Here is a 25,152-nt window from a genome sequence, read left to right as displayed (position 1 = left end):
AAGATATGCTCTTATTAGAGGCAGAAAAATGATTAAGAAAATTGTCAAAGAGGGTTTTTGACAATCACATTAACAAACCACAAGATCTATGATTTGAAGTTCTCAAAGTGTAGTACAAAATAGACTAAAAAAGACTAACTATGGTAACGTTGAAGCCAGGATTATACACAGATCTTGAAAGAGGTCACGCTACTTATAAGAACTATTTACAGTAATTCTGTCCATGTACTACACTTTGAGAACTTCAAATTTAGATCGTGTGGAGGTGGGAGATAGAAAATAAAATCATATAGGCAGAGTTCCCCTGTCTCCATTCAGAGGGAATATGTCCTGTTTGTAAATGGCAACTCTTCCTTGGTGGTGGCTGGTGGACCTGGCTACACTGTGCCGCACATACCCCCTCCTCTGCGGGCCTTGCAGCCAGGGAGAACCCCTTATCCATGGGGCACAGTAGGGAGAGTACTCAGAGACTGAGAGAAACACATTCATCATCTTAGGACTAAGACTGTTGGTGAGCATTACTCATGTTTCTTTGCTGAGAAATTTATCCAGTATTTTGTAGATCAATGGCATTCCAAAAGGCAATTTAATTTAATTTTTTTTGTAAATGATTTTATTTATTGATTTTAGAGAGCGAAAGAGGGTGGGGAAAGGAGCAGGAAGCATCAACTTGCAGTAGTTGCTTCTCTTATGTGCCTTGACCAGGCAAGCCCAAGGTTTCAAACTAGCGACCTCAACATTCCAGTTCAATATTCAAACAACAATTTAATTTAATTTAAACAATAATTTTTCATTATGTACTAAGAACTCACTTCTATTGTAGGGCTGTGGAGATAAGATGAATGAATTAAAAATTAACCCTCAGACAGTTTACTCCCTAGTAAAAGATGTCAACTTGATAAACAAATAACTATAAAACACATGAGTAGCAAATGTCTAAAGGACCAGGCAGGTAGCCCACCTGAACAGAGTTGAGTGTAAAAGCAACAAAGTTCCAGAAATGCAATCATATATCTTAACATAAATATATATGCTATCCATATTCTATTTTATACTAAAAATTTTAAACTAACTGCAAAAGGAAACATTTCATTATTATTATTTTTTCATAATTCATTGCTGCTTTAATTTAGAATAATACATATGTCATCTATTATTCAGTTCCAAAATGTAGTCACTGGGATGTATGGTATACAGCCTTAAATTCTTAAACTGAGGTTGATAGGTAGTTTTATTCAGATTTATTTTCAGATTTATATTTCTAAAAGTAAGTTCTCCCCAACATGGACAGAATTACTGTAAATAGTTCTTATAAGTAGGGTGACCTCTTTCAAAATCTGTGTATAATCCTCGCTTCAGCGTTATCATAGTTAGTCTTTTTTAGTCTATTTTGTACTACACTTTGAGAACTTCAAATCATAGCCCTTCATCTGTGTTATCAAAAATTAATTAAGAAAGCTAAGCTAAATAATGCTGGTTTATTTTCATGAAGTTTGAAATCCAGTATACAATGGTCTAGTGTCAAAGAAGAAAGTTCAAATAGGTGCTATCAATTTTATTCCTGGGAAATGACTGCTATGTAGGAAAGTGAACCAAATTATTCTTTAACAAATGAATTTCCCCAGAACTCTCTTTTGTCAGGACTAAGGGAACCAAATGAGATATTTATACAAATACTTGTGAATGCCCCTATAGGAAAATATTCAAAAGGTGGAGATGAGTTGTAATGTTAGCAAGAAACTTGGAATTTTGAGCCAGTCCTTGCTGCTAGGTAGAGATAAGACTACTCACTCTGATGACACAAACAGTTTTTTAAAAAATCTCCTTCATCTCAGTACAAGTAAGCCAGCAAATTCATCAAGAAGGCACTGATCGGATTCTGCTCCAAGATAGAGAAGAGTGGCCAATTCATGGTATTAATTATTGAATTCATGACTTGTCTCATTTTAGCTTTTTAGCTCCAAAAAACTTCTGATGAATGAGAAAATTAATGGACGTATATACTTCAGTGTTCAGTGCCCCTACAAAATACTGCCATCTAGGAATCTGTTGCTTGACAGGTCCAATATCAAGCAATAATTGACACTGAATAATAATTGACTGATATTCTCAGGGGTTCAACTCCTTTCTCTAACAAATATGCTCTTGATTAACCTTTTACTAATAATTGTCCCAATCCTATTGGCCATAGCATTCTTAACTTTATTAGAACAAGAAATATTAGGGTACATACTACTATGAAAAGGTACAAATATTGTTGATCCTTATGGACTATTACAACCAATTGCAGATGCAGTCAAACTTTTTATTAAAGAGCCCCTGTGACCTCTTACATCTTTGTGAGAGCCCCATCTGCAGTCAACACATAACTTGAAACAGTATGTTCTACACCCACTGGTCTAAGACCTTCCTCATCACAAAATATTTCCTGATGCTTTCCCTTGCAGGAATTCTTGCTCAAAATGTCTTTGACCCCCTCCAAACTTCTCAAAACATCACAAATTAACATAGCTAGCAGTGTGCTATTATTTATATCTGTGTTCTCTTTTGCTGCAATAGAAAATGCCAACAATAATTTAACTTGTCCTGAAAGTTTTCAACCATACATATTTTTAACATGCTGAGCTACAGTGTTTCTGGTTAGACTAAAATTTGCAAATGTTTGTTTACTCTCTGGACACATAATTTCTGCTGCATTCAAAAGAGGAATTTTTATAAAATCACTAGCTGTACTCAGCCACTCATTGCTGTAGCTCAGTCTGGTTAGATGGAAAAGAAAGAAAAGAGAAAGTGCACGTTTCTAATGTTTAATTTCACAATGCTTGTGGGTATACAATATTTCTTATTGTTCCATTGTCTCTGCAGATATAGACATTGTCTGGTTTGCCAACTCTAGAACACGCAACATATAATTTTCCATGTGAGAAGCAATCCGTGTCTAGATCTAAACCGCACAATTCTAAAGATTGGCCCTGAGCTTTGTTGATGGTGATTGCAAATGCCAGTGGAATTGGGAATGCCAATCTCTTAAATTGAAATGGCATATCCACTGGAATCACAGGAATGAGAAGAATGAGGACATCTTCACCTTTGAAAGGTCCTGTCAAGATTGTTGCTTCTGCAACGTTGCTCATTAATTTTTTTACTGCAAGCCACGTGCTATTGCAAAGCTTTGGCTTGTTGATATTTCGCAACATGATAATTGGCACGCCGATTTTCAATTGCAGTATGTGCAGTGGCATCCCTGGCAGATCAAGTGAATTTAAAAATTCTGTTAGATAATTAACTGCTTCATCTGTTTCCACAACGTCACATACAAGTGTCCACAGACTTGTATGTGACTGCCTCGCTTTGAATGTTAGACTGAATAATATTGTTAAGTTCATAGACGTCTTTGTTCTTGGCCGCAAGAATAGCTCGTTCACTCAGCCAATCATGATTCTTATAATTGGTTTGAATATTAGGGAATACTTTTTCAACCTATTCTTCTTTTGACGTCACTAAATTGCAGAAGTTATGAGGCAATAAAATTCGTCCTGAGGTCAGATCAACTGGCACCTTCCCGTTCCCAATTTCCAGCAACTGAGCTGATCAATTGTTTTGAGCTGGACATTCATGTTTGTAGTTACTTTTATTTATTTTTTTTATTTATTAGAAAGGAGAGATAGAGGGAGAGAAGAGAGTGACAGAGAGAGAGAAGGGGGAGGAGCAGGAAGCATCAACTCCCATATGTGCCTTGACCAGGCAAGCCCAGGGTTTCGAACCGGCGACCTCAGCATTTCCAGGTCGACGCTTTATCCACTGTGCCACCACAGGTCAGGCCCATATTTGTAGTTACTTTTAATGTCTTTACGTGTCACCACAAAGTAGAGTATTTCAGGCAAGCATTTATTTCATCTGCTGGTGTTGATCGAGGAATTACAGGTAATATTTGCCTGAAATCTCCTGCATGCAATATTAATGCATTCTCAAATGGTGTGATTTTCCATGCAAATCTTGCAATTATCGATCGAGCCTCAAGCAATTTTTTTTGTGTGTGCCATTGTGCATTCATCCCAAACAATAAGTTTGCATTTCTGCAATACTTTTCCCATGCCAGATGCTTTGGAAATGTTGCATGTGGGAGTTTCAATGAATTGCATGTTCAATGGCAATTTCAAAGCAGAATGAGCAGTTCTTTCACGTGGTAGCAATGTTACAGCTATTTGGGAGGACATAAGAGCTAAGGCTATGTCATTTTGGAATCGAATTGCTGCCAGAATCAATCTAATTAGGAACGTTTTACCAGTTCCTCCTGGTGCATCTAAGATTTCTCCAACCCCTTTATTGACAGTTTGCATTATTTGATCGTAAATGCCTTTTTGCTCAAGCGTTAGCTTAGGAATATTTGATTGCACATATGACAAAAGATCACCGGTTGTAATTTTGTTCACGATGCAATTCTACATTGAACGAAGCAGCAGCAGATCAATTCGGTGATGGCAGTCCTAATTGATTGAGAACTTTGTTCGTGATTTCTAAGTACAAATCTTCAACCATTATCAATGCTTTGTTGTAGATTTCTGCTGTGAAATCTATGTTCAGATTTGAATTTTCCTTGTGTATCCAATGGAAAATATCTTCAGCCATGTGTGATTTATATTTCTCCCATAACATTAAAAAGGAATTGTAAAATATTTATTATAGCATGTGTTGCTTTTACGTCCAACAGATGGCACTGTTTTTCAAAAAAAGCATGTTTTTACCTGTCACAGGTGTGACATCTATATAATAGTAGATACATAAAAACACACGTATTCGAATGCAAAGTTGTGTCAAAATTTCAAAGCATCAGTGAAGAACTTTCGGAGATTTAAGATTTTGAACAAATGAACATTTACATTTTTATTTATATAGATTGTCTGTAAAAAGGATTTTGATGCCCCAGTAATTTTTTCACTAAACAGAGAACTGCATTTCACAGGAGATTACTTATTTCACTTTTAATCAAATGCAAACACAGGCATTTCTCCAGTTCATTAGGCTTCTCAGCACATGTCTTTTCTGTACACCTGTCCTGGCTGGTTTTATTATGATGCTTTAAGTTGTCATTTTCTGTGTGAATAGTATTTGTTTTTATGTTCTTCACATCCACCAAAAAAATAAAAATAAAAAAGTACATTTTTTTTGAAATCTTCAACTCTGTTTTTAAGGGATGTACTTTATTTTTCTCTTAATTTTACAATAAAAATAGCAATAAACACGTGGTAAGAAATAATGACTCATTTGATTTCAGTGTTGGCAATACAAAGCAATGTGTGAGGACCTTCACTAACTGTGGAGGGATCTGTTCCACAGAGGACATTGCCCCTCAGGTTCAGGTATGTCTGCTTTGTGGGGACACCAACTTTCTGTTGTTAACAGAAGATGGAAATCAAGCATTTTAAGGAAAAAAACTCTAATTACTTTAATGTTGGTAACATTCAAAATCTATTAAAATAGTAAGAGTGTCAATATTGTTCTAACAAGTCTGCAAGTGAGCTTAACCTATGGACTGCCTGTCAGCAACCTCTGAGGGTATAGAGCATAAGAGTCAAATGATTTCTACCCTACCTTTGTTTTAGTGTCTGGGGACTAAGAGGAAAGGTACAATTACATGAACATCCTATGGAGTATGTGATTTAAGTGCCATAAATAATCCAGAACTATTCTAGAGACAGTGAGAAGCAGTAGAAAGAAGACCTTCTTGAAGTTAGGCTTGCAAGAGGACTCCTGAGTATTTCACTGTTGGTTGGTTGATGTTAGATTCCTCATTTGAAAATAGAAATAACAAAATTTTCTTATAACTTTGTCAAAATGATTAGTGATGAAAGTATGTAAATTTCTCAGTGTACTGTTGGCATTTGGAAGGTGTCCCATAAATAGTTGCCATGACTTACTATGGAATGTGTTGCCAGAAGTGTTTCTGATATGAACTGTGACCTAGCTGCTCTTGCTCCAGACACCCCCTCTCCCTGCATCATGTTTCCTATCATGGCCCAGTGGCACGATCAGCAACTCTAAACTTTTCTACCTCCTTGCCTCTCACCTGTACCTGAGTACCTGTGCCTTTCTTTTTTGCTCAGTTACCTCCTTTGCAATTCAGCCAAAGTGTCACCCCTTCTAGGAAGTCTTTCCTGAATGCCACATCCCTCCAGTCTAGGTAGAGAACTTCCTCCTGTACTGCCTTGTGTTGCCTCTATGGTAGTATTGTGAACTGTGGTAGAAAGAAACTGGATCAATCACCCCATTGTTCCTAACACCTAGGTGCAATGCTTTTGCCTGGCATGTAATTAGGGCTCAAAAAATGGATCAAGGAGAGAGGGATAAATGAAGTAATTGCAGACTGGAGTGGCAAGAGTCCATGCAGTGTCTGCTTCCCACATGCTTTCCAAAGGCAGACCTGGCTGCTGGCTGTGCCTCTTCCCTTTGCCTTCCCAATCCACACTCCAGCCCAAAACCAATGGAGATTTCTGTTCCAGAGCGGCAGCTCACAACAGAGAAAGTCATTAAGTATCACCTTCTGGGTCTTGAAAGTGGGGACTGAAAAGACATCTGAGAGAGTTCCTTTTGAAAGGTAATAGGGAATACAAAACAGAGGCAATTGTTGGAGACAAACAAGGAAAGAACTGTAACCTAAGGCCAAGAGTGTACCTTCACTCTCAGAACGGGTGACTCTTTAGCTAAGTGAGAGCAAGAATGGGTGTGTATCCAGAATAGGCAGGTAACACCGCCTTCTTGCACACTAGCATTCACAGTCCCCTATCAGAAAAGAAAGCATTGTGTAAAACTGGGCTGCACTTAGCATTTATGGTGCCTATGAATAAAGAAAGGTCATCCTTTCCTCCCAGGGAGTGCAGGCCCCACTGGATGATTTAGTGAGAGGAGAAGGATAGGCTAGACTTCAGCCCCCAAGTGCCCCTCCTCCAGAGTCTTCATGAACAGCCTATTGAAATAGTCTTGTTGTAAGAAAAAGTGCTTCCTTTCATTATACAAAATATTAGGAAAATGAGTATAAGTAATGTGCAAATATTTATTCCTTTTCTAGGAACATGGGTGACATTTGGAGGTCAAATTTCAGATGAGGTAAGTTACTTTTATCTTTTATTATGCTGATCTATGAAAATGAAGAGAGAGCTGTACAGTAGAGTCTTCTTCCTGAAAGGCTGGCTTCTTACAAGAATGTTTTAATCACGGGAAATGGTTAAGATTGACTCAAAGATCATCTTCAATTTTATCTTGCTTCTTATATTTTTCATAGTTAGACTATTAAACCTAAAGACCATCAATGTATTATATGTGCAAGCTTGGTAGTTAGAGAAAAAACAAGTTTGGGATGAATATTAGTCACTTTATAGAAATATTTTATTGCTGTTGTTTATTTTAGCTCCACCTAGGGCAGTGGTCGGCAAGCCCATTAGTTAACAGAGCCAAATATCAACAGTACAACAATTGAAATTTCTTTTGATGCCAAATTTTTAAACTTAAACTATATAGGTAGGTACATTCCTTTTCGAGGTAGTGCCCGCACGTGGTATTTTGTGGACAAGCCACACTCAAGGGGCCAAAGAGCCGCATGTAGCTCGTGGGCCGCAATTTGCCGACCAAGGACTAGGGTGACCAAACCAGTCCCAATTTGCACAGACGTTCTCATTTTGGCATGGGGTAAACTAGGACAGTTGGTCACCCTAGCTTGGGCAAATTAATCCAATCACTCCGAGTCTCAGTTTCTTCCCTGTAATACAGGACAGTAGAGTAGACTTTAAGTGTCTGTAGAAAGAATTAACCATATTATGCCTATCAGGCATTTCTATAACCTTTGATTAATAGGTAGCAGACATTCAATAAATGGCAGCTGTAATAATTATATTTAGCATAAACTTCCTTTAAATTTTCATTTACACATTCAAAACAGTGCCTATCAAGGTGATACTCTTAACATTGTATTTAAAAAATATCTTCATGTGAAATCTTACCATTTCTTACAGCATGGATGAACTTAGAGGATATTATGCTCTAAAGAAAAATACCAGATGACTTCACTCATATATGGAAGCTAAAGAACAAAATAATAATAATAAAATTGAAACAGACCCATAGATACTGAGAACAGAATGATGGTTGCTGGAGGGAAGGTGGTTAGGGGACTGGGTGAAAAGGGTGAAAGGATTAAGAAGTACAAATTTGTAGTTACAAAATAGTCATGGGGGTATATAAAGTACAGCAAAGGGAATATAGTCCATAATATTGGAAGAACTATGTAGGGTACCAGGCAGGGACTGGAAATATTGGGGAAACAGTTCATAAAGTATGTGATTGTCTAACCACTATGCCAGACACCTGAAACTAATACAGAATAATATTGACTGTAAACTGTAATTAGAAAATAAAATTTTACAGAAAGAAATCCCTTCATGACATTAGTGAGATAAACTGGCAATCTCTCCTTGCCTGCCTGCAGCCCCACTGAGGAGTCGGGAGTGGTGTATCTGAGTAGACACACTCATGGGATCCAGCACTTTCTGTCACTAACTAACTAGATTTTCTAACACTTAAATCTACTAACAACTGTGAGAGCAGTGAAATGCAGATGACAGCCCCTCCTCAACAGGACCACGGGTGGGCGAGATTAATGAGATGAAGTATCTTAAAGTGCTGAGCCTGGTGCCTGGCTCAGAACAAACCCTTTGTAAAGGTAGTTCTTATTATTATTCTTAAGCAGAAGCTTGGGAGATCTGGGTGCTTTCCCACATCTTCTAAGGTCATCAGCATTATTTAATAGATCCAGGGGAAGGAGTCTTATCCACATATTTTTATCTGTCTCCAATATTGAGCATAGGTCACCATGGAGAGCTCGTCACACAGGGGATTTCTTGATAAGAAGATGCTGAGATGGAGATTAGCATGCACAACAGTATTAAGAAGTGATCTCAGAATCAACCCATGGCAAGGAAGGAAACAGAAGTGGGCATCAGTGTAATTGAGCCTTAATGCAGTCTCAACAATGAATTCAGCTGACTCCATGGGGAGCTCCAAAGCTGAAGTGGCCATGCAGAATTGCCCCGAATTGGGGCAAAAGGACTGAGCATTTCTATCCCTTGTATAGTCAGTTCTGGGACAGAGGCTGCCATGGGAAGCAGCTCTGATGTTGGGCTAGGATGACTATCTCTTTAGCCAAGTGCAGTTTTCACAGAGAACTGATAGCTTAATGGCCAGGATTTCCATCAGCTGAGGGATAAGTCCTTCATTCTGCAGTAAGATCTGCAGAGGGTCTGCTACCAGGCCCTCTGACTGGCATCAGGTTAGGTATGCAGAGCCGGCATAGGGGCAAGCCCACAGATAGCAAAGCAATGACCACGGACATATATACAAAATAGGTGACAAGTAGGAAAGGAGGTCTACAGTTAATAATCCTCTGTATTCAGCATTTGCATAACCTTCTACTGCCTGATGGTGCTTAGAAGGGAAAAAACAAAAATATCTTCCCTTTCGGAGCAGAGGGGCAAACTGTCAGCATGTCAGTTTCCCCTTTATCTTTATTCTGCCCACTATGGTACCTGCCACTCTGCTGCAGTGAGTCCTGCTTGCCCAGGTCAGAGTGTGAAGGGCTGGCCTCTGAAAGGAATCATTTCAAAATTACAGTTCTAAGAGGTGTACATTAAAGTTGTCATGAGTGGCTGGAGCAGCTCTCACCTAAGATACAGGTCAGACAAATAAATAGTGTCCTTCCAGAGAAAGCTGTGGCTTCCTGCCAGGTCTTGCAGAGAGAATGCCAGGATGGAGAAGGACCGAAGACACGGGAAGACCAGTCAAACCAGTGGTTGAAAATGCATGTGGCAAAAAACACAAGCCAATAACAACAAATTCACTTCCCCAGATTTTCCTACTTTCTCTCTGGCTGCAGATGAGCTCAGCACAAAGCAAATACAACCATGGGATCCTGAGGTGACCACATGGTAGCATGCTGGGTGATGCAATCACTAGTGCTGCCCCTGGGTGACACACATGACTAGGAGAGTTTAACTATGTATTGAATAGCCACTTAACAGGGATATTATCAAAAGGATTCAAACTTAAATCTAGATAACTTTGTGAGGTGCCTTCCAAAGATGATTTGTCTTGATTATAAAATCAAAACAGATGTTACTCATAAGAATAATATTTTTGAGTACAGGTTAGAGTATATTATCATCTTATAGCACGGGGGTCGGGAACCTTTTTGGCTGAGAGAGCCATGAACACCACATATTTTAAAATGTAATTCTGTGAGAGCCATATAATATGTTTAACACTAAATACAAGTAAATGTGTGCATTTTATGTAAGACCAACACTTTTAAAGTACAATAAGTCTCTGAATTCTTTTTAATAATGCTGTTATGCTGTTGCTAACCAATGATGAATAAAGTACTTCTTAGCATTAATGCGACTTCTGGTGCTGCATGGTTTTGCTGATGGCTTTGTAGTCTGGGTGATACATGGTGAGGCTAAGCTTCATGTAGGCGTTGAGACTTCCATCCATTAAACGTGATCGTAGGTTGGTCTTAACGTTCTTTAGATGTGAGAAAGACTGCTTGCATGCATACATAGAGCCAAACATGTCAGTATAGCATTACTCACATGCTGCAGTGTGTGGTATGTGACAGGAAGCATGTTCCAAGTTTTGACAATCAGCCTGTCCGCGGGTTGAAGTGTTTTCAGTTCTGCCCACTTGTGTTTGCTTGCCAACTCTGCTTGCTGTCGTGCAAGTCTTTCCAAATCTTATTCAGTGACTTGAATTTATTCACTCACATGTCTGAGGCCTTCAGGTCAGCAGCTTGTAGCTCAAAATCTCTGACAGAAACACTGGGGATGTAACTCAGGTCGGCACTGTCTACTGCACACCCTTGTGGATGGGAGATGAACTTTAAAAGACAAGTGCACTCACGAAATTCTCCAAAGCATGCTTTGAATGACTGCAGATTAGATGTGAAGCCCGCTAGCTGCTGGAGATCAAGATGTTGAGCAGGGTCACTTGCTGTGCATGCATCTTTAAACTCTCCCAGTTTTTCAAAGTGTAGTAAATGACCTGTTTCAATGTTGGTGATGAAGAGTTCCAGCTTGCTTTCAAATGCAAACACTGCTTGTTGAAGGGATAAGACTGTATTTCCAACACCTTGCATTTTCACATTGAGCTGGTTCAGTTGTTCAGTCATGTCCACGAGATAGTAGAACTTCAGGAGCCACTCAGTGTTAGCTAAGTCAGGATGCTCAACGTTTTTCATTTTAAGAAAAGTCCAGATTTTGCTCAGACAAGCCACAAAATGGCTGAGAACCTTCCCTCTTGACAACCAATGCACATTGCTGTGCAAAAGCAGACCAGGACAATTATTCCCAACTTCAGCAGTGTTTTAAACTGGCAATCATTTAAAGCTCAGGCAACAATAAAGTTGACCACCTGAATGACCAGCGACATAACCTCACCAAGCTGCTTGCCACACATCTGAGAACAAAGCACCTCCTGATGTAGGATGCAGTGAAAACTTAGGATGGGTGTCTTCTCATCTTCATGAAGAAGTGCTACAAATCCTATTTTTCCCTACTGTGCATGGAGCACCATCAGTAAACACCGAAATAAGTTTATCCATCGGTAGATTTCTTTTCTTTAGCGAACTCAGTGAAAGACTTGAATAAATCCTCCCCTCTTGTTGTCTCTTTCATAGGCAAAACAGCAAGACTTTCCTCATGTAGTGTGTCACCGACAGCATACCTTGCAATCACGCTGCACTGGGATAAATGGTTTACGTCTGTTGACTCATCCAAAGCGAGAAAGAAAGAATGGTGCTGCATTTATGTCCTTCATTTTGATTTGCCTCAATTTGATTTGCCATCATGATGGTACGATCATGAACAGTTCTTGCTGACAGAGGCATGTCTTTTATTTGTGTGATTACCTTGTCTTTATCCAAAAAGTCATCAAAAAGTTCATTGGGGCCCTGGCCGGTTGGCTCAGCGGTAGAGCCTCGGCCTGGTGTACAGGGGACCCGGGTTTGATTCCCGGCCAGGGCACATAGGAGAAGCGCCCATTTGCTTCTCCACCCCCCCTCCTTCCTCTCTGTCTTTCTCTTCCCCTCCCACAACCAAGGCTCCATTGGAGCAAAGATGGCCCGGGCGCTGGGGATGGCTCCTTGGCCTCTGCCCCAGGAGCTAGAGTGGCTCTGGTCATGGCAGAGTGACGCCCCGGAGGGGCAGAGCATCGCCCCCTGGTGGGCAGAGCGTCGCCCCTGGTGGGCGTGCCGGGTGGATCCCGGTCGGGCGCATGCGGGAGTCTGTCTCTCTCTCCCCATTTCCAGCTTCAGAAAAATACAAAAAAAAAAAAAAAAGTTCATTGGCAACATCAAGCATGAATGTTTTGGCATACTCCCTATCTGTGAATGGCTTTCCATTTCTCACAATTGCTAAAGCACCAGCAAAGCTAGCCAAATTTCAGTCACCTTGTTGGGTCCAGACGGAGTTACTGCTGACTAGCGTGCACTCTGCACAGTAGCTCTTGACATGCTTTCTTCTTGCTGTCCCCCACTGGATATTTCGATGCAAATGTAGTATGGTGTATGTCAAAGTGCCGCTTTATATTTGACCATTTCATCAATGCAATTTTATCATTGCATATTACACACTGCAGAACCTGCTCTCTCCACAAAGGCGAATTCCTCTGTCCATTCCTTCTGTAAACTACAATACTCCTCATCTTTTTTTCTTTTAGCCATCTTCTTCATCAAAAGGGTTTCTGCAATTAGCTAGCTGACTACTTGACTAAAAGGAGGGAAGTTTACTTCCTGACCTCACAACGACCCATGTACGTTATGCATTATCCAATAAAAATTTGGTGTTTTCCCAGAGGATAGCTGTGATTGGCTCCAGCCGCCTGCAACCATGAACATGAGTGGTAGGAAATGAATGGATTGTAATACATGAGAGTGTTTTATATTTTTAATGTTATTATTTTTTTTATTAAAGGTTTGTCTGCGAGCCAGATGCAGCCATCAATAGAGCCACATCTGGCTCACAAGCCATAGGTTCCCGACCCCTGTTATAGTATTTAATTTTCAGAGTTCTACTTATATTTTCTCATCAGTAAGATAGGTAGGGTTCCTTCAGTTGCAGGGAACAATAAACCTAACTCAAATTGGCTTACCCAATAAAGGACAAAAATTATTTTGACTTTCACACTAGAAATGTAGACCTAGAACAAGTTTCAGGATTGAGTCAATCAGTGGCCCCTACTCTGTTTCCTAGTGATTGTCTTGGCTCTGTGTTCCTTGTGTATAAACTTTATTCTCAGGTAGGAAGGGACTTAGAGGCGTTCTAGGCCTCAATTAGAATCATATCTCCAGGAAAAGAAAGGAGGGTGAGCTTTCTCAGGGCCCCTGGGCTCCATGCGGGAGCCAAACAGACTCATCCTCATTTTGCAGATGAAGAAACTGAAATACAGAGAGGTCAAATGACTTGCTCAATATTTATCCAGTATGTTGTACATGCAAGACCAAAATCCGGTCTCCTGACTTAGTTCAGTGAGTTCATTATTCTAAGTTGAGTTCTTCAAATGCTGTGGTTGGGAAGCATCTCAGTAATCATTTAGTTCAATTCTACATTTAGGATTCTCCATCTTATCTTAAAATTTCTTTCTTTCTATATAAGATTTGTTATGTATGTTTCCCAATAATAATCCACTGGTACATCATGTGACAGAGCACAAGGATAATATTATAAGACAAACAGAATAATTTTTCTTTTTTGCAGTTGAATTCTAGTTTCAAGGCTTTATGATCAGAAAATATGCTTGAGGCCCTGGCTGGTTGGCTCAGTGGTAGAGCATCGGCCTAGCGTGCGGAGGACCTGGGTTCCATTCCCGGCCAGGGAACACAGGAGAAGCGCCCATTTGCTTCTCCACCCCTCCACCGCGCTTTCCTCTATGTCGCTCTCTTCCCCTCCCACAGCCAAGGCTCATTGGAGCAAACATGGCCCGGGTGCTGGGGATAGCTCTGTGGCCTCTGCCTCAGGTGCTAGAGTGGCTCTGGTTGCAACATGGCGATGCCCAGGATGGGCAGAGCATCGCCCCCTGGTGGGCAGAGCGTCGCCCCATGGTGGGTGTGCCGGGTGGATCCCGGTCGGGCGCATGCGGGAGTCTGTCTGACTGTCTCTCCCTGTTTCCAGCTTCAGAAAAATGAAAAAAAGAAAAAAGAAAAAAAAATATATGCTTGATACAACTTTGATTTTTCTGAATTTGCTGATGTTGTTTTTGTGGCCCAACATATGGTCAATTTTTGAGAATGATCCATGTACACTGGAGAAAAATATATACTCAGTCACTTTGGGAAAAAATGTCCTGTGGATGTCTATCATATCCAGGTGCTCTAGTGTTTTGTTTAAGGCCACTATATCTTTGTTGATTCTCTGTTTGGATGACCGATCTAGAGCCGTCAGCAGTGTATTGAGGTCTCCAAGTATGATTGTATTTTTGTCAGTTTTTGTTTTAAGGTCAATAAGTAGCTGTCTTATATATTTTGGTGTTCCTTGGCATATATATTAAGAATTGTTATGTCTTCTTGATTCAGTGTCCCCTTAGCCATTATGAAATGACCATTTTTGTCTCTGAGTACTTTTGCTGTCTTGTAGTCAGCATTATCAGATATGAGTATTGCTACGCCTGCTTATTTTTGGATGTTATTTGCTTGGAGTATTGTTTTCCAGCCTTTCACTTTGAATTTTTTTTTATCCTTGTTACTTAGATGAGTTTCTTCTAGGCAGCATACAGTTGGATTTTCTTTTTTAATACATTCTGCTACTCTGTGCCTTTTTTTTTTTTTAATTTTTCTGAAGCTGGAAACGGGGAGAGACAGTCAGACAGACTCCCGCATGCGCCCGACTGGATCCACCCAGCACGCCCACCAAGGGGCGATGCTCTGCCCACCAGGGGGTGATGCTCTGCTCCTCTGGGGCGTTGCTCTGTCACAACCAGAGCCACTCTAGCGCCTGGGGCAGAGGCCAAGGAGCCATCCCCAGCGCCCAGGCCATCTTTGCTCCAATGGAGCCTCGCTGCAGGAGGGGAAGAGAGAGACAGAGATGAAGGAGAGGGGGAGGGGTGGAGAAGCAGATGGGCGCTTCTCCTGTGTGCCCTGGCTGGGAATCGAACCCAGGACTTCGGCACGCCAGGACGATGCTCTACCACTGAGCCAACCAGCCAGGGCTACTCTGCCTTTTTATTGGTAAGTTTAATCTGTTTACATTTAGTGTAATTATTGACACTTGTGAGTTTCCTATTGCCATTTTATAGATTGCTTTCTGTTTGTTTTATGTCTTGTTTGATCCTTCTCTTTTGTTTTTCTATCTTTTGTTTTTATTTGGTTGTATTCCATACATCTTTCCTTTGTTGCTATCTTTTTTAAATAATGTGCTTCTGTGGTGGTTTTTTCAATGGTGGTTACCTTTAAGTAATGAAAAGGGTTCCTACCCTGTTCATTGTAGTGCACTATTTTGTGAGTACTTTTGCACTCCATCATCCTTTGCTACTGTTAATCTCCATCCTCTCCCCTCCCCTTTCTTTTTGTTGTTGTCACAGTTTAAATTTGGTTTTATTGTGTTCTTCTTGGAGCTTTTACTTGTGGCTTTGTTTTTGTTGTTGTTCTTTGTATCGGATTGGAGAATCTCCTTTAGTAATTCCTGGAGTGGGGGTTTTCTGATGATAAATTCCCTCATCTTTTCTGTATCTGTGAATGTTTTTATTTCTCCATCATATTTGAAGGATAGCTTTGATGGGTATAGTATTCGTGGCTGAAAGTTCCTCTCTTTCAGGACTTTAAATATTGGGGTCCACTCTCTTCTAGCTTGTAGAGTTTCTGTTGAGAAATCGGATGATAATCTAATGGGCCTTCCTTTATATGTTGTATTCTTCTTTTCCCTGGCTGCCTTGAGAATTTTTTCTTTGCCATTGGTCTGTGCCAATTTCATTATGATGTGCCTTGGAGTAGGTTTGTTGGGGTTAAGAAAACTCAGAGTTCTGTTTGCTTCTTGAATTTGAGGCTTTAGTTCTTTCCACAGGCTTGAGAAGTTCTCATCTATTATTTGTTTGAGTATGTTCTCCATTCCATTTTCTCTCTCTTCTCCCTCTGATATACCTATTATTCTTATGTTATTGTTTTTGATGGAGTCAGATAATTCCTGTAGGGCTATCTCATTTTTTTTAATTTTTGAGTCTCTTTCTTCTTCTCTCTGTTGTGCCTCAAGTTGCTTGTCTTCTATTTCACTAATCCTACCTTCTATCTGGCCTGTTCTATTAGCTAAGCTTGTTACCTCATTTTTCAGATCGTGAATTGAGTTTTTCATCTCTGTTTGATTTGTTTTTATAGTTTCAATTTCCTTGGAAATATATTTTTTGTGTTCATTGAGTTGTTTTCTGAGCTCCCTAAATTGCCTTTCTGTGTTTTCTTGTATATCTTGAAGTATTTTTAGGATTTCTATTTTAAATTCTCTGTTGTTTAACTCCAAGATTTCCAATATATTAAATTTTTTCTCCATAGATTTTTCCTCATCTATCTGTGTTACCTCTCTTTTTTTGTATCCATGATATTTGATTTTCTCTTCCTTAATGGCATCTGAGGGTGGTTTTGTTGATAGTATTAATGAGATTTAATAAAGAATAAAAAGTTAAAAATTAAAAAATTGAAGAGTTGTTTTATTTAAAAAAAATTAATAATAAAATAAAGAAAAATAAAATAAAATTAAAATTAAAAAAGGAAATTATTCCCCCCCTCCTTTTTTCCTCTCCTCTCCTCTCCCCTCTTTCTTGAGAAAATATTGTGGTGAACTGTGAATTATATTGTACTAAATAGAACAAACAATGCCTGTTATGGAGGCCTGGATTGGGGAGAAGTAATAAAGGGGCAAAAAAAAAAAAAAAAAGAAAGGGGGGGTATGGACCCAAAAAAAGCAAATAAGGAAAAAAATTGGGTCAAGAATAAAATGATTTGCTTTTAGGTGTTGGTTGACTAAGAGTTATGATGAGAGGAATAAGAGGGAAACAGAAAAATTACTATTGTATTTAGTGGAACAAGAACTAGATAAAATGGAGAGCCAGGGATGGGAGCACAGCTAGTGAGTTAAAAAGGTGAAGTAAAAACCGCCAAAATGCCACAAACATAACTTTGAGTCCCAGATAAGATAATTTGTTTGCTATTGAGGTTTGAATGAGAGGAAATGTAAAGGAGAAAAGAAGAAACTAATATAAAGGGAGAAAAAAAAGAGAGAGCGAGAAAAAAAAAAGAGGGAACCACTAAAAGAATAAAAAAGAAAAAAGAAGAGAGAGAGAGAGAATTAAGGGTTTTGGAGTGCAACCCTCATAGAGAGAAAGGAAGAGGAAAGAAAAGATAATGGGAGATGTAACACTTATGGGTAGTGTAGTTCAAGGAGAGGAGAGAGTAAGACTGGCAGAGAGTTAAATGACCAAATTGGAGGAGGAAAAAAAAAAAGCAAGAATGAAGATAAGAGAAACAAATGAACAAATATAATAAAATGGGATATGTTATAAAGTCTGCGGATTATTCTTGATTTTGAGAGGTTATCTTCTTGCTTTTTCTTTTCTCTCCCTCTTCCTGGTCGGTGACTCTGTACCTCGGGTTCTGCCCTTTTGGCACACTCAGGTAGAGGTTTGCAGTTGATAAGTCTCTATGGCGATGTCATGTATTGTGCTTCATTCTTGTTGGCAGTCAAGGCTCATTAGCATTTATAGGCTCCAACAGTGAGAGAGTTCATGTTCCTGGAGCCTCTCTCCTAGTCTTTCCTTCCTCAGTTAGTAGCCTGATAATCCAGCTATGGGGTTGCTGCTGACTCTGCCTGGATAGTAAGAGACTCAAAGAGCTGGCAACTCCCCACTCTATTTCCACTCAGCACAGGGCTCTGGGTAAGGCTCAGTCAGTCAGAGCTGCTAGCATAATCAGTCGGGGCTTCTGCCCACTCAAAGACCTCTGGCTCTGCCACTCTGTCCAGTAACACGGGCGGGCGCCCACCTACGGAGCGCTTGGAGGAAACTCTCGCTCACTATCTGCGTGCACAGACCAGGATATCAGGTCAGCAGTCTCACACTCTGAGTGAAACCTCCGCCCACACGGAAAAGTTCCAGCATTGGAATTGGCTCTTGCTCCCTCCCCATGCGTGGCATTTTCAGGGCACTGGAGCGGCCTGGAGATTCCACTTTTGGCCCACACAAAGGCCCCTGACTCTGCCCCTCTGTGGGATAACACAGGCGCCCACTGCCAAGGCACTCGGAGGAATCTCTCGCTCACTATCTGCGTGTGCAGACCAGGATATCAGGCCAGCCGCCTCACCCTCTGAGTGAAACCCCCACCTGCATGGAAAAGTTTCAGCGTTGACATTGGCTCTCGCTCCCTCCCCATGCGCGGATTTTTCAGGGTGCTGGGGCGGCCCGGAGATTCTGATTTCATCCCACACAAAGGCCTCTGACTCTGCCTCTCTGTGGGATAACATGGGCGCCCACTCCTGGGGCTTTCAAAGGAATCTCTCGCCCACTATCTGCACGTGCTGACCAGGAGATCAGGGAAAATGGCTGCCCCACTTGTCTTTCTTTGTCTGGGTTTGGCGCGAGTGTTAGCTTTTATTGCCTGGGTTGCCACAGGAACAGTTTTTCCTCGGCTTGGATCTCTGTGCCACAGCCTGGTTCGGCCGTTTGTGCCGTGGCCTGGATCTATTCACCCCCTTTGCCTGCCTTAGTTTTTATATTCTCAGTTCCCAGTGAAAGCCCTGTTTAGGTTAGTGAGAAAGGCAGAGCATTTCTTACTCCCTATTTCCTTTGGGGTTTGATTATATATTTAGCCAATTTTTCACTCAACCATACCTTCGGGTGTATTGCGAAACATCTGGAGGCTCCAAGGATAGGTTTTTCTATTTCTGGTTGAAGATCTTGTTGAGTTTTGGGGGAGATTTATTGGTATCACTTCCTACCATGCCATTACTCTGACGTCATCTCCAATAATTTCTTAAACAAAGAATAGTTGTGATGGAAAAAACTATACTTGTCTTAACTTTTAATCTCTACTTATGGTAAATGTCATAATGGTACAATATTAAAAGTAGTAATAGCTGCTATTTTTCTAAAGGATTTGCAGGAGCTCCCTAATAGTTTTCTTGGTCAGCCAATTTTAAAAACAGGAAAACAGTTTATGGTGGAAATGCTGATTCAGCAACTTTGGCTCACAATCAAAAAAATTAGTGGAAAACTCTATTTTAATTATCTGTGAGGTGTGTAATTTCTCAACTAATAAATCTAAATGAAAAGATGGCCCCTCTCCACTGCTCTTTATTGCTACTCCTCTATGGCCACCCCTCAGGCACCCTTACCACTTGCATTCAGCAGCACACAGGGAGGGACAGGAGCCTGGAGGGCAGTTTTCAGGCTGACAGTAAGGAGCTGGATCCCGGTGCCCCACTACTGCTCTGTGTGTCCCATGGGTTCGGTTGACTGGTCACTCTGTGACAGTGTCTGGGTTTTTGCTGAGATGTGCACAGTTTTATCTAACCTTTGGTTCATCAAAACAGTCTGCTGAGCCTTGAGGAAAAAGGCAATCACTTTCAAGTCACACGTCACCCGGTGGCTTGGAGTCAGAAGAGAAATGAGTCTAATAAGTGATCCTCTCAGAGAGATCATGGTGCCAAAGAGAAGGTTGTCAGACCAGGTTTTCTCAGCAGAGTGAAGGAGACCCTTATCCCATAAATGCTGGCTGACTCTTTTTGTTCTCTTTACTACACCTGAGAAGAACAAGGAGTGGCTAACGAAATCTCAGTGTTCATAAAGACCACTGAAGGATTCAAAATTGCTTCCAAGTTTGGAAAGCATTTGGCTTTTCCTACTGACCTTCACATCCCCTTGCAGGTCGCCGAGCGACTGATGACTATCGCCTATGAAAGTGGCGTTAATCTCTTTGATACTGCCGAGGTCTACGCCGCTGGAAAGTAAGTTGGTACCTGTTTCAATTTCTTGAGTGGCATTTCTAGAACTGAGAGACTCTGCCCAAGCCATTGCTGACAGGCTGCTGGGCAGGGTCTGCCCTTGCCACAAGTGTCAGTGGCACTGCTTTTCTCCCTCCCTTCACCACTATCACCAGGGTGAGGCATACTGACTATCTCTCCATCTCTGGCCCACTCTGCCCACCCAGACCTCCCCACCTTGGGTCCCTCTATGAAGAATGGACTGGAAGCAGTAGCCTGGTCTACATGAGGGGCAGAGGTGGCTGGGACCAGAATGGTGTCAGTGGAGATCAGTAAATGTTAGTTTGATATCTGAGTGAGTTAAATGAGCAAATTCCAATGTCATTGATCCAAAGCTAATCTTGCTATTTCAGAACCACATCTCATGGTTGCTCAGCCCCAGAGAGAAACTGGGCAGTCCTCCCTGAAGGGAAGCAGAAACTGATTTTCCTGTTTGCAACCTTGTCCCTCCCCATGGTATTACAGGTAGATCAGAAATTAAAGGAGCTATCCCAGAGATGCCAGGAAATCCAGTATCTTTTATAAGAGGGCACTTCAGACTCCACTCTGAGGATGCAGCAGGCTGCAAAGAGGCCTTACTTCTTTTGCTGCGAAGTCACATCTAGCTACAATTTTCTCATGGACCTGAAAGCACATTTGGGCTCTAGGATAGGGCTCACTGCTAAATCAGAACCCATGGGCCATGTGCCCTCAGGCAGGCCTCATGGTCCGTGTCCTCCAGGTTCCAGCACATTTTAGAACAGAACGGGAACAGCTTGGCCTCTTACTATGAACATGCTCACAGATCTAAGAGCTGAGAGAAATTAAATAGCTCTGCAGTTTTCTAACAGGGCTGTGATGCATGATCACCTGCAGGCTTGATTCTACAACACACACACACACACACACACACACACACACACACACACACACTGTTGCCACTTCCAGGTGAGAATTACAATCAAAGTGCTGGAGGTGTTGAGTTAGGTTCATCATTGCTTGGTCAAAGTACATTTTCCTTACATGGGTTTCCTCCTTTACAAGGGCAGGTCTATGTTTAAGGACCATCAAGGAGGTTCAGAAGCTACATCCCTGATGTTTTCTGTTGAGTTCAAGGAGAGAAAATAAAATTGATAAGGGCTTGCTCTTTCAACATCATAGCCTTTTTCAGTGTTTTGCTTCTTCTGTTGAATCCTGCTCCATACCAAATGAGGCTAAGGTTGAAAAGAGAGAAGTGATGAATGAATCTATTAGCATTCTGTTTGTATACCTATTGTGAAGAATGATCAGTCCTGGTTAATTACTGATTGATTGTCAGTGTGTAACTAAGATGGGTTCCCACTGTGAAAAGCAAGGTTGCAAAAAGCAGCCATCAGAGAGACAGAAGGGAGGAAGGAAAGAACACTGACATTCAGTGCATGTCTGTCTGGGCGTTACCATAGCTAAGTGCAGTGAGGCTTATGCTGGGTTTTCAAATACACTCCAACAAAGACAGTACTTTCAGTCAAGACAAACAATGATTAGTGATGCGTCCCGCCTATAAGAGCCTAATGGACAAAGTGCTAATTCCATTGCTGCCCCCATTCACAAAGCCTCTGAGAGTGCAGCTGCTTCTCATAAGTTGGTCTTACTGGGAGAAACCTACAAGAAAATTTTAGTGTCTTCAGCTTGGGTCCCAGTTGGGCTAGGTAGATGGGGTGTCTTCAGTATACTCTACACTACACAGCCTTAGGTGCAGAAAAGACACTTTTCAATACCTCCCTATGTCCTGCTTCTATGACACTGCTTGTCACTAGAACCCAGGACATTGTCTATGTGGGCCACTGCATCTGCAGCCCTGGCATCTGGGACATCTAAACCTACACACAGGTTCTTTTATCCTGCAAGATCTCCTGGGAGTTGATATTGTCTGCCTACACAGTGTGAGGTTTCATTGTCCTCCCCAGTCACAATTGCAAACCATAGCAAATAGAAGGAAAACTGTGACTTCCCTTGGACATCACCAAGCAGGATCAGTGGTTTCAAAACACCAAACTGCCAAATGACTCCACTGTTTTTTAGCATCAGGGCTGCAGATGGTCTCCTGCCTGCATGTCAGAATTTGGGAGGTGCTTCTGGAATGCTCTGGAGCAGGATTCTGCAGGCACCAGCGGAAACTGCTACTAGCAGAGAGCAGCTCCTATTTTTGGGACATGGAGGCACTGAGAGTTCAAACCAGGAATGACTCTGATGTTTTGTATTGACTCTTGTGTTTCCAGGCCACCATACCCTAAGACATTATCTTTTTCCCCTTCCAGGGCTGAAGTGATTCTGGGGAGCATCATCAAGAAGAAAGGCTGGAGGTAATGCATCTACCACCACTTTTTACTTGCCTCTAAAAAGACTGCCATTATAAATTGGATGACAACTGACCAAAACGTTGTCCAAAAAAAAGTCAACTCTTAGTATGGAAATTATTTACAGTGGTTTGAAAAGTAAATACCAGCAAGTTTATTACTTGTGCTTCAAAACTTATTGACTAGTCATTAATCACAGTGAGTTACCATGGGGTTGAGCCAAGGAGGAGAGAATGTTCAGCAGGTATTTGAACATAAAAAAGGGGCGGACATCTTCATGGCTTGTGACTGCCATTTATAATAATTTGGTGAAGGACTACAGCTTACAGGAAGCATATTATCTATACACACATATTTATGTTCCTATTCATTTTATTAACAACTCAAAATGCAAAGGAATGATGAAATAAGAAGCCCTTGGGATAAATACTCCAAAGCTTTCTTCTATGCTAGCATGTCTCCAGCATCCAGGGAGCCCTATTATCTGGGCATTCAAGAATGTGCTTCATCTGCCATCCTTGAGGGGTCACGTCCCATCCCATCACCTTCTGTAGCCAGAGCCAGTGTAATAATGGATGCCATGATATCTGAGGGAGGGACAACCCCCTCCATTTCACTACACATGTCAGCCCCGATACCCGCTATTTCCCCAGCATGATTGCAGAGTCAGGAAAACCAAGAAAGATCACTGGACAAGTTTGGTATCCTCTTCTGCTCCGGTATAATCTCTGCTCATGGCCAAATAAATAGCAATTCAATAGTATTAGTGAAACAGCTGCATATGAACTTGGCACCATGCATATGCACACAGTTTGTGTAAAATTTAGTGTAAGAAGAAGCAAACTTCTCAAAGAGAATGAGTCAAGACTGATTTCATTATGCCTTCCTACAAAGCATTTTAACCTCCTGTGGAGGGAAAACTAGAAGTATGCAAACTCTTAGATGTTTGGTAGGAATAGAAGGCCTTGTGGAAATAGAAAACCAGAAATTTATGGAGCTGTCAACAAATAAAGTTTGGTGACCTATTTTCTACCTCTCACTTCTCTTCCTTCCAACTTCAGGGACTGTAAGGGTGTTGAGAAAGAACTGCATTCAACCTTAAAAATGGAAAAATATTCATATTGCGACCCAGTCTTCCACCTGCCTGTGCTACCTTCCCACACAGTATGTAGGCCCATCCATCACTGCTCCATAAGGACTGTGTCAAATTCCTGGGCCTGCTATAACAAAGTGCCACAAACTGGGTGGCTTAAACCAACAGCAAGTTGTTCTCTCACACTTCTAGAGGCCAAAAGTGCAAAATCAAGGTTTGGACAGAGCCATGCTCACTCTGAAACTCTAAGTAGAATTCTTCCTTGCCTCTTCCAGCTTCTGGTGGCTGCTGGCAGTCGTTGGCATTCCTTGGTGCCCAAACAACCCTTCAGCATCTGCCTCTGTCATCACATGGCATTCTCCCCTGTGTGTGTCTGTGTGCCTTACCATGAGGACACCAGTCACATTGAATTAAGGGCTCACTATTCTCCAATATGACCTCATCTTCATGTAACTAATTTTATGTGTAATGACCCTATTTTCAAATCAGCTGACATTCTGAGGTACTGGAGGTTAGGGCTTTAATAATTTATCTTTTTGAGGGACCCAATTCAACCTGTAATGGAGACCTTGAAGATGAGTCCACTAGGTGTCCAGTGAAATCTGCAGTGAGGGATAGGCTGACAGAGTCACCTGAGGAAGGAGGGGAAGCGTCAGTGCAGTGGCTCTCTGCCCCTGAACACCCAGAGAACACGGAGCCATCATTCTCCCTAGTTTCCAGAGTCTATTATATACCTACAAGACAGTAGATTAACATGCATGCTTCACAAACTGCCTTCCGGTCTTGCAAATAAAAAGTCAAGCTATCACCAGACCACAGAATATTGACACCCATTCACCACTGCCCCCAGAAAACTAGTGAGAAGATAAATTGTATAATCAGAGTAAGGAGTCGATTAAAGCAGTTTCAATGACAGCACACTGGCTTCTTGCTCCAGTGCCACTACTTGCTAGCTGTACTATCCAAGACAAGTTACTTCTCTGAGTCTCTATTTCTTTACCTGGGAAATAGATGTCATAGCTGTTCATAAAGTGTCACACTGATTAGGTGACATAACAGGTGCAGAAGTATTTTGAAAGCTGTGCTAATATCAAAGTAAAACATTCATATTATCCTTCTCCACCCATTTGAAATGCTGCCATGAGGTCACTGATAATTCACCAGTTTGCTGTCTAATCTTATTGTTTGAACATTACTGTTAGTGTGCACACCTACATAAGCAAAACATTTTACAGAAAGCCTAACTTTGGAAAAATAAGTAAGTCTATGATGGTCATACCTGGGTAGAATGTGATTCTTTGGCAGGCCCAAGTGCTCTGAATAATCAAGAGTGCTGCATTCATTTTGTATACTATTCCATTTAGCCTTTTGTTGAAGCTCTGACAATGCTTGCTAAGGAGACGGGGCTCTTCCTAGCTGACCACTATGATACTAGGTCTCCTGACATTGATGGGTCTACCCAGAAAGCCCTTTCAGGGTGTGGAATCTCCAGATGTTTCTGTCTGTAGACCTTCTGTTACAGTGATTCAAATTACTTTTCAGGGAATTAAATTCAGGGGGTTGGGGTTGCTGACATTTTCTACAAATTTTTCTGTTGCAGCCAAGCTGTCAGAATTATCATGATCCTTCTCCACTGATTATCATGAATCACACTAGACTTTTATTCCTGAGGGCCCAGAGGCATCACTGT

General features: G+C 41.2%; 1 protein-coding gene across 5 annotated transcripts in view; it reads left to right on the top strand.

Moving 5' to 3' along the window:
• Window positions 1-25,152, top strand: part of KCNAB1 (potassium voltage-gated channel subfamily A regulatory beta subunit 1) — a 589,565-nt gene that overhangs the window by 385,215 nt on the left and 179,198 nt on the right. For all 5 annotated transcript variants that reach the window (XR_010749312.1, XR_010749311.1, XM_066369872.1 and 2 more), the window contains exons 3-5: window positions 7,067-7,104; window positions 19,939-20,018; window positions 22,331-22,375. Coding sequence is in view for 3 of the 5 variants with exons in the window: in XM_066369872.1 (XP_066225969.1) it covers window positions 7,067-7,104; window positions 19,939-20,018; window positions 22,331-22,375 (163 nt within the window). In the remaining 2 variants the exon portion in view is untranslated. The remainder of the gene's footprint in view (window positions 1-7,066; window positions 7,105-19,938; window positions 20,019-22,330; window positions 22,376-25,152) is intronic.

Source organism: Saccopteryx leptura, chromosome 2 (genome assembly GCF_036850995.1).
Source record: "Saccopteryx leptura isolate mSacLep1 chromosome 2, mSacLep1_pri_phased_curated, whole genome shotgun sequence".
NCBI lineage: Eukaryota > Metazoa > Chordata > Mammalia > Chiroptera > Emballonuridae > Saccopteryx > Saccopteryx leptura.
The sequence above is the reverse complement of the archived record's forward strand: the minus strand, read 5'-3'. Positions and strand labels throughout refer to the sequence as shown.